The sequence below is a fragment of the Euleptes europaea genome, chromosome 8 (genome assembly GCF_029931775.1).
Source record: "Euleptes europaea isolate rEulEur1 chromosome 8, rEulEur1.hap1, whole genome shotgun sequence".
Taxonomy (NCBI): domain Eukaryota; kingdom Metazoa; phylum Chordata; class Lepidosauria; order Squamata; family Sphaerodactylidae; genus Euleptes; species Euleptes europaea.
Genome location: NC_079319.1, coordinates 60,489,500 through 60,499,561, shown reverse-complemented (window position 1 = coordinate 60,499,561; position 10,062 = coordinate 60,489,500). Strand labels below are relative to the sequence as shown.

General features: G+C 40.4%; 1 protein-coding gene across 1 annotated transcript in view; it reads right to left on the bottom strand.

Moving 5' to 3' along the window:
* Positions 1-221: 221 nt before the first annotated feature.
* Positions 222-10,062, bottom strand: part of CDH7 (cadherin 7) — a 129,226-nt gene continuing 119,385 nt past the window's right edge. The window contains exon 11 of the mRNA XM_056854073.1: positions 222-1,082. Coding sequence (XP_056710051.1) covers positions 589-1,082 — 494 coding nt within the window. The 3' untranslated portion in view covers positions 222-588. The remainder of the gene's footprint in view (positions 1,083-10,062) is intronic.

The window sequence follows — 10,062 nt, the reverse complement described above, 5'->3', positions numbered from 1 at the left end:
AGTTGCAATCTATTTTCAGAATTTCCCAGATATTTACAGAGGCTTTCGAACTAAATAGCTTTTAAACCAACTTTTAAAACAAATCATTGTGATGGATATTTCAGAGACAGCAAACTGCATGCAATGCTGCAAACAAAATACTTAACGTTGCATCAGTTGTATACAATAGATTAGAATACTGTTGTATGTGGTAGATTTCCCCCCACCCCTTACTCCCTTTCTCTCCACTAAGCAGAGACTCTGCAGTGTGGTCTTGGCAGTAAGGCATCTATAGGGTATCATTGGCTCATTGAGGTCACAGTGCACTACTTACTCTTAGAGGTTAGTTGCCTCTGCAGGTATATGAGCGTTGCTATCTATTTGCACATGGCCGAGCATCTTAAAATGTTACCAAAAATACCACTGGATGCTCAGAATCTGTGTGTTCAGTGCAGTCCCTAGGACAAAGTTCTAATGAAGATATGTTTCACCAAGGCAAAAAAACCCAAAAGGTTAAAAATGGAGAAATATTTACAGGTTTTCATTAGTCCGAATATTGAGTTTTTAATTTCTTTTTCTTTAATGCATTGTCATAGAAAGGTTTGAAGGCTATGAATACAAATTTTCCGGTCCAGTTCCATACATATCTGCAAGTCGTTTAAAACGAGGCCCCCAGTCGCTGAGGTAATCATAATTCTGATCAGAGTTTGAACTGATAGAATCTAAAGAGCTGAGTGACTCAGCCACTGAACCATTTCCCTCAAATGCATATGTCTGCAGGGAATCATAGGGGGGAGCACAAGGATCCACATCAGCCTCTTTTAGTCTCTCCCAAATAAATTCTCTAAAAATGACGTTATCTGGGATGCTTTTAAATGATGGTCTACTCAAAAACTGGATCTCTGGAGTCACATCCCTCCTGGTCTTGGTGTCTCGGATGATGTTTAGGTTCCTCAAGGCAGCCATATCAAAGGCTTCTGTGTCTTCTTCTCCACCTCCCTCGTCGTCATAACGGACTATATTTTCCCTGATATCTCTCTCTTCATCGAAAACAAGGGGTTCTTTTTTCCTCCTTCTCATTGTAACAATCAGCAGGACAAGCACTGTAATGCAAGAAGCAATATTTTAAGCAAATGCGGATTATCATCATTAAAGTCCTACTTATAATGAAGCTATTCCCTACTCAGTCAAATCACAGCTCATTTAGAGGAAGGGAGAACTAAGAGTCTCCTGTGGGAAGGAAATGCTCAGATGGTAAAACAGGTTGCTAAATTCTGTGCAGTAGCATATAAAGTCTGCTGCTTAAAGTTGGGTCATGGCAACTAGATTAATTTTTAATTTAAAAAATATTTAGTGAATTTTAGTTTATTAAATATTAGTCAATACTTTTAACCAGGTATTTTCTTTTTAAAATCTATGTAATCATTTATCTCATGTATAGATGATACAAATGTTGTACTGGTATATGCTGTACAAATAAATCTGATTCTATGAAGCTATTCAAAATGTAGGCATGACAGAAACCTTCTGTCAATGTGGTGGTCACATGAGTTGATTTTTAGAATTGCTAACAGGTTCTAAAATGCCTTTTAGACCAAGAGCATTTAGACATTAAGGAATCTATTACCACCCTCCACCTGATTTAATGTCTTCATATTTAATTCTGTATTCTACACAGGCTGCTGAAACATAAATTTTAAGAGCCAATTCGGGCCGAATATTACAACCTCACAGCCATGAAATAAAAAGAGACCTTTTTCTGAACTCTTAATTGCCCAAGTGATAAAAAGCACATTCATAAACATACCACGTGTAATTTAACTGTCACAGTTTGGGAAGTGACTCCATTATTGTAGTATATGGGGGTAGGCTGTCTGATAAAGTATCCAATCTTTGATAGGGAAATTCAGAGTTGCTAAGTAATATCTAGCATAAGTCTTGGTTTGTACATTAAAAGCATCTCACTAATAGGTAACACTTTGCTTTAATGTGTGAAGTACTGCACCCTGTACCTGTGAATTATGTCTAACGAGAACTGGAAATGCTGTTGGAGTTTATTAGATCAGCCCATGATAGTAGGGGGTAATAATTTTGAAATTTCTATACTTAGAGAATTTCTCGTTAGCTTTAGTGCCAAGATGAATATTTGGACAGTTAGCCAAGAGCATGCTGTATCATACACCTCTAATAATTTGAAAGTAGTTTTGGGCAAAAATAAAATCTGATCCCCACAATTCACATTTCAAATTACACATACCCCAAACTTGCGTGAGTCATCCCTTTTAAAAATTAATAGTTCAATTTATCAATGAATGCATAAGCAAATTTATTGACACAAAAATGGTCATGATAATCCATATTGTGGTGGGACAGAAGTAGAAGACTGGAGAAACTAAAATGCATCACAATAGAGATGGAGTAATTGTTTCTTCATAGTTAATACCTTGACCTAGCTAGCCCAATCTCATCAGATCTCAGAAGCTAAGCAGGGTTGGACCTGGTTAGTACTTGGACGGAAGACCACTAAGGAAATCCACAGTTGCTACACAGAGGCAGGCGATGGCAAACTACCTCTGTTCCTCTTTGCCTTGAAAATCCTAGAGAGTTACCATAAATCGGCTGCAACTTGATGGTGCTTTCCACCGCTAAACTTAATAATGAGTGTTGTTGACGCTACGATTTGACACTTAGACAATTATAACAGCACAATTAGCAGCAAGTATGCAATGCAGCTAAGTACATTACCTCACTGGGGGGAAAAAACCCTGTTTCCCATGGGTGGCTCCACCATGTGGACCAAAATGTTTGAATAATGGCTCCAGCTATGGCTTTGCTAGATGTTTCTGTAAACCTGTGGGAACCCCTAAGGTTGCTGAACAAGTGCAAAAAGATGATATACATGGAGAATGGCTGTCAATCAGTGTTGCTTTATATATCCAGATTACGCAAAGTGTGGAAGCCAGAGATCAATGGTTCCTATGTTGGCTACGCCTAGTCTAAACCTGCTAACAATGATCAGCAAAGTATACATTCAAGTCTCTTTCAAACCCAGCTGTGGCAGTTACAAAGCCCTGGGACAGAGGTAATGTGAGATTTTCTCTTTTGCTTGTGGTATTACCACTTTGGGGGGAAAGGGACTTTGGTAGCACCCTAAATATATTTGTTATAGAAGCACTAATTTATTTATTTTAAATATTTATATTGCTCTTTATATTCTCAGGCTCAAGGCATTTTGCTGGCTCCTGCTCAGCTTTTTAAGAACATAAGAAAAGCCATCCTGGATCAGACCAAGGCCCATCAAGGCCAGATGTCTGTTCACATAGTGGCCAACCAGGTGCCTCTAGGAAGCCCACAAACAAGATGACTGCAGCAGCATCCTGCTTTTTTGCAATTATGATCTGTAGCAATATAGGAAACCTTGTAAAGCTGGGTTTGCATATAGAAGACCTGGACTCAATGACTGAGACTGGAATAGAATATGGAGCAATTGAAGGAGACATGGTTTTCAATACTGGGTCATCTACTGTTTGGCAAGTGACTATCTCACCCTGATGTATTTCACAGGGCTATAGTGAGGATAAATGAAATAAGCAATTCAAGAGACTTTTGGATCCTGGCTAGCCCTATAGAAAAGATAAATGATCATACTTAGACTCACATTCACAAAATGAGGCTTTTCTCATTTTGATTACTTTTGCCCCCACTGGGGTGGTACTACAGCCACATTATTGAGCAGTTATAGCTCCTCTATACTGGAGCGCAAATATGCTTTCACACCATGACATGTTTGACAGACTTCACGGGGGGACTTAAATACCTGCTAATAAGTGCAAAATATATGAAACTCAGTAGATCTGCCTGCCTAGAGGTACAATAAAAATCAAGATAAAATGAATGTTTTATGTGGTTATGCCTTGCACAGCCCATGATTGCTTGAAGCCAAGAAAAATATGAAGTCTTTGAAAGGTTAAACATTTTAGCATTTAAATGGCTTTAAGAGAATATTAATTTCTAATCACTCCAACTGCTCCTGAACAATAATTTTTAACCTCTACATGAATAAATGCTGCTTTAGCGGCTTTGCAAGAGCCATGGCAATGTCTTCACAACCAGTTACTGCAAATTCCATTGCAAGAACAGTTGGGTTTGAATGGGAGCTATTTTAAACCAGGCTTTTAAAAAAAATCTCATTTTTGAAACCAAGCAGTAATTAGTGTCTGGCTGAATGGCCAGGAAGGCTAATATTCAGGATTGTTCATCAGACTTACTCATAATGAACACTTGCAACCTTTTAGAACAGAAAATCGGCCACTGCTACCAATTAACCCACTGCCACATAGTCAAGTCTCATCGTACTTGAGATTCTAAAGGGGTTGAGTGGAAATGTGAGAGGGCCAAGGTCTCCTAGTACACTGCTAAGTGGAGATTTGAACCTGGGTATCCCTGGGTCCGTGATATAAACTTCTAGTTTTGGAGGCTGATCTGGGATAATTCCCCCACTACTTATGTCATAGAAGAACTAAGTGGAGATTTGGACCTGGATATTCCTGGGTCCGTGATATAAACCTCTAGTTTTGGAGGCTGATCTGGGATAATTCTCCCACTACCTATTTCAACACGTGATGATACATACACCCCAAACATGTAGATACTTCCACTGTTGCAGAACATATCACTGTTATTGTGGTAAGTCAAAACAGCAATTCCTTACCTCCTCACAAAATCACTCTGTACCTGTTTCCAAGAAGAGTTGGTTTTTATATGCCAACTTTCTCTACCACTGAAGGCTTACAATCACCTTCCCTTCCACCTACCTCCCCTGTGAGATAGGCAGGGCTGAGAGAGCTCTAAGAGAGCTGTGACTAGCCCAAGGTCACCCAGCTGGCTTGGTGTATAGGAGTGGGGAAACCAACCTGGTTCTCCAGATCAGAGTCCACCGCTCCAAACCACCGCTCTTAACCACTACACCAAGCTGGCTCTCTCTCTCTCTGGAAGTACTAACTTCCCATGCCCTGTAAAGCCAAAATGGTTGTTAGGACACTGTGTTGGGAGCCACTTTGGGCCCGCACATCCCTATTCCTGTGAAGCTCTGATACATCAGTTCAGGCAATTAAAGAAAAAAAAAAACAGGACCACTTGTCACTGTAAATATAATGCAACAAAAGCATGCAAATTCTAGAAACAGTGATACATGACTGAAGAAAAAACGAGTTCTCTGTGTGCACATAATAAAAAGACAGTTACTATTATGTTAAAACAGTTATTATAAAAGCAATTACTATTGCGTCTCTGTGATATTAACCAGGGAGAAAAATTACATTGAAATTGAAATATAACTCTCAGAGGCATTGAAGATTTCCCTCACTTATTTCTTTAAAGAATTATGTGCTGTATAGAGAGTGACACCCAGCATGACGGTTTTCATGTGCTTTTATATGATATATTCATTTTGTAGGGATTTATTTTTGTTCCCACTTGGAAACAATTATATGGTTATCTAGGAACCCAGAGGGGTCCACAATTGCTTGGTCCTCCCTGTCCACCTTCGTGGTTCCAGTTGACACGCCAGGGCTGGCAAAGGCCTCAGATGCAGAGAAGGGAGGGGATTAACTGCACATTGTTCTTCCTTCTTTCTTCCAAAGTCTCTCTTCCAGACAACATGGTGTAGTGGTTAAGAGCAGTGGTTTGGAGCGGTGGACTCTGATCTGGAGAACTGGATTTGATTCCCCACTCCTCCACATGAGCAGCGGAAGCTCATCTGGTGAACTGGATTTGTTTCTCCACTCCTACACATGTAGGGTGACCTTGGGCTAGTCACACTCTCTCAGCCTCACCTACCTCACAGGGTGTCTGTTATGAGGAGGGGAAGGTGATTGTAAGCCGGTTTGATTCTCCTTAAAAGATAGAGAAAGTCGGCATATAAAAACCAACTCTTCTTCTCCTTGTAGGTAAAGGCCACAATGACTGCTTTGGCTAAGCACACACAATTATGGGCTGGACTATGGTCTAAGGCTTCTGCCCTACGTGCACTTTCAACATGACTTATTTCTGAATAAACATTAATAGGATGGGCTGCACACCATCTTTGTGAACTATGCTCTGATGCAAGGAACAGACTTGTTAGAAGAGGTTGGAACAGTGCACTTGGAAATCTGTACGCTACCCAGCATGCTCCACATCTAGTTAATTACTTGTATTCTGTTCTTTGGAACTGATTTGGAATTCCCAGCTAATCTAACCACAGTTGAATCTGGTTTGAAAGTTGTTTTTCAGCTACACTGGGGAACTATGGAATATTTGTATCACATACAGATTTAATATGTGAACTGTGAAAGCTGTTTTTGCAGTCTTAAGAGCCTAAAAGGCTGTCTGGAGATTTTAGCTTTCACATTTACCATTCCTCTCCATGGTAGTGCCTTTCTCTGAAGAAAACACTTGCTCTCTGAGTCTTGCTGGAGCCTCTGCCTATCTTTCTCTCTGTTCCTATGCATGCAAATCCCAGGAGGTCTCAGCTGGCGGCCTGAACCCCTAGTTGACAACTCTGTCAAATCTGACAAGTCCAACTAAATGAAAGCGCTTCAGTGTAGCTAGGAGTGGATACATTGGGCTCTCTCCCTATGTTCTGCTTGTGAAATTTTCTCAAAATCTGGTTGTTAACAATCCAGATATATATGCGTGAACTGATATCAAAATTATATTTTTAATTGATTCCTATCCCTTCTTTTAGAGTTATCCGTTCAGCTGAGCTGTTGTGCAGTTGATGTTTAACAAAAAGGTATCTGATAAATGTCAAATTAAACCAGTTCCCTATGCCAAGACCACAGTTACACAGCCTGGATAACCTACAAGAACCAAAGTTCCCTATGCTGTTTGCCAGGTTTTTTCATATTAACAAATAGTACTAAGGAAGCAGAAATAAAGTAAGAAGGGGGCTTTCTAGATTATCATGCTTTAATTAAACAGTAACTAACTTTATGCCTGCCAACTGCATCTGTTAAGCTGAGGATTTGGGCCAGCATCCAGAGGAAAAAGGAGTGTGCTTAAGCCTACTGATTTCAGTGGACTTAAGTAGGCTTAATTAGTGGGCTTCAACTCTCCACAGATGAAAACTAAGGGGATACAAGTGGCAGTGGAGTCCAGCAATACAAATCCAGATTCAAATGGATCATAAAGTGGAAACTGACAGCTTCAGATGAGAAAAAATGGGAAAGTCAACAACAGACTTTATATACTACATGTATACGCACCATATCACATTTATACCACTTCAGGAAAATTGGTCTCATTTTGCAGCTGAGCAATTCAAACTACAGCACCATTAGATAATAAATCCATGACAGAAAACTCTTAAGCAGAAATGATAGTTAGGTAATATGAATGTCTCCGAGCATGAACAGAATATTTTCCCCTCATCACTCAGCAACAGTCACTTCCCCTTTCTCCAAAGACTTAGCAAAAAGAAACATGGTTTAGCAGAGAAGATGGCTATCCACTTCTTGTTCTCTACTCCTTTCCTTCCAGCAACTCTTCACAAAAACAGGCTGTTCTTCATAGTCTCTGTGTTTTGTTACAGGCAACTTCTCCTCATCTGTTCCCTCCTCCCCATGAAGTTACTAGGGTTCAGCCAAGGAGCCTCTTTTCAATACCAGAGTTCCGAAATATGGGAAGAAAAATAGCTCTAGTCATGAAGAGGACCTTTTCCTCTCCACAATGGAACTGCAATCTCATTCTTCCTCATTTACTAAGAACTCGTGAGGTGACTGCCCCTTAGCACATACTTGGGCAGAATTTTCATTATAACGGCTAAACCTATCTCTCCTTCCATAATCATGCGTGGCCTTCTCCTCCCTCACTTTCTCTCAATTCACAAAACAAAGATTATCTGTCCTATTTTGCAGAACCAGAACACTTTCTTGTCCAAACTCTTCCCATCCATTACTCTGGCAAACTTCCATTGCAGTTCTGCCCGGCTTTCCCAGTCTTGGCTGACAGAACAAGCCAGTAATAAAGACATCTAATTAGCATTTCATTCTGAGGCTTTGGGGAGGGAGGTTTTGGGATCATAGGGTGGGGAACCTACTACTGCTCTTACAAAACTATGCTATATTCCACTTTCTTTGCCTGCTTCATTAAAAATGTATAGCTAAGTGACCAGTTATTTGTTTTTGGCATCGTGAAGGAAAGGTCTATCAGTGACTACTAGCCATGGTGACGAAAGGGAACCTCCACATGCAGAGACTGAAAACTTCTTACTCTGAGGAGGAGGGCATCTTGCAGATCAGTTGATTCCCACTGGTTGCTCAGGGAGGCAGGTATAAGCCTTCCACTTCCTGTCTCCTTGGTGGAAATCTCCCACTCCTCCTCAGTTCGTTCTCTGAATACCAGTACCAGGAGGCAACATAAGGGGAAGGCTTTGGCCTTTATTCTTTGCTTGTTCGCCCTGCAGACTATATGGATAACTGGCTTGATCAAGTAGAGCACTGGCACATCTTTATGTTCTTATCACAGAAAATAAAAAAATACAGAGGTGTACATACAATGTTCTTAGGTAGTTTCTTTGTCATATCTGTCTTAGGCTTCAGCTTTAGTTGCCACATATACAAATTGGTGATGGAAAGTGCCACCAAGTTGCAGCCAACGTATGGTGACCCTGTAGGGTTTTTAAAGCAAGAGATGAACAGAGGTAGTTTGCCATTGCCTGCCACTTACTTGGTGGTCTGCCATCCAAGTACTAGCCAGGGCCAACTCTGGTTAACCTCCAAGATCTGATGAGATCAGGCTAGCATGGGCCATCCAGGTCAAGGTATGCTATATACTACATACAAACAAAAGGGGAGGGAGAAGTCCCCTACTGCTCCTTTAAAATCAGGATGATTGGAGTTTATCCTCCCAATGGAGGGTTCTGAAAAGCATAGCTATACTGGTAATCAAGGTAGTTGTAGGGTACATTAATTCTGTTTTGGATTGTGGCTGTTATCCTTTCTAAACTCAATGTTCCACTTCTTTTTTGCACCAATAAATTGTAGCTGATTCAAGAGATGTTATTGCTCCCGGCATTGCTTCTCATGCTCCTTGCAAAAGCTTAACTTTGATGGTGTATATCTGAACTATAAAAGCTCAAAGAAATACTCTTGTGGAACTTAGAATTGAAAACATCTCCACTGCAAGAATAGTTTTTTTAAAAGCATAAAAACAGAGCTGCACATCACTTGGTGTGTACTTGCTATAGACAACTGTATACACAGCAATCATTTCCTATAGACGGCAATGATTAAAAATTGACCCCCCAGAAACCCGAGATGCTGGCAACCCTTCCATCAGCATTACTTGCCCAGATGAGGCCAGACCTGCACCAAGCCTAAAGATTCTTCTGCACTTATAACTAAAATCAGATGCCAAGTAATACCAGGATTCTAGCTTGTTTGTGGGCTTCCTAGAGGCACCTGGTTGGCCACTGTGTGAACAGACTGCTGGACTTGATGGGCCTTGGTCTGATCCAGCATGGTTTTTCTTATGTTCCTATGTAGCTCAGAGCTCTTTTCATGTATTCGAGAACAGATAATACAGATGAGAGATTTCTTAACACACAATAATAAGTATTTTCTTTACCTCCAGTCTACAATTGCATTTTATGTATCAGCTTGGTGATTCTAATCTGACCTGGTGACTGGGAGAATGAACTTCTGTGTGTCTCTGAAGGTGTAATTCATTCCACATATTATGTAGTTCATTCCACATATTATGTAATATTCCAGATACTGTAATAAAGGAATGTCGTTTTGTTGTCATCATGGATTCTGGGTTTCAAACAGATGGATTTTTTTGTTTGCCAGTCAGCTGAAGTCATTGGAGTTAGAAGGGTGTACTTTTGCTTAGGAATGCGCTGTTAAGTGTGCTAGCAATTGCTGTGCCGGTCTCCAGGTCCATGTGCAATGAGCTGTCACTGTTTACAAACTGCTGTGTCACTGAGTCAGCCCAAGGGTTACACTGTAAAGCTGATGTTCTTCATCTATAACCTCTTGCATCAGACACGATGAATGTTGCATCAAAATATCTGGCATAATAGAAACTACTGAAGGAGCT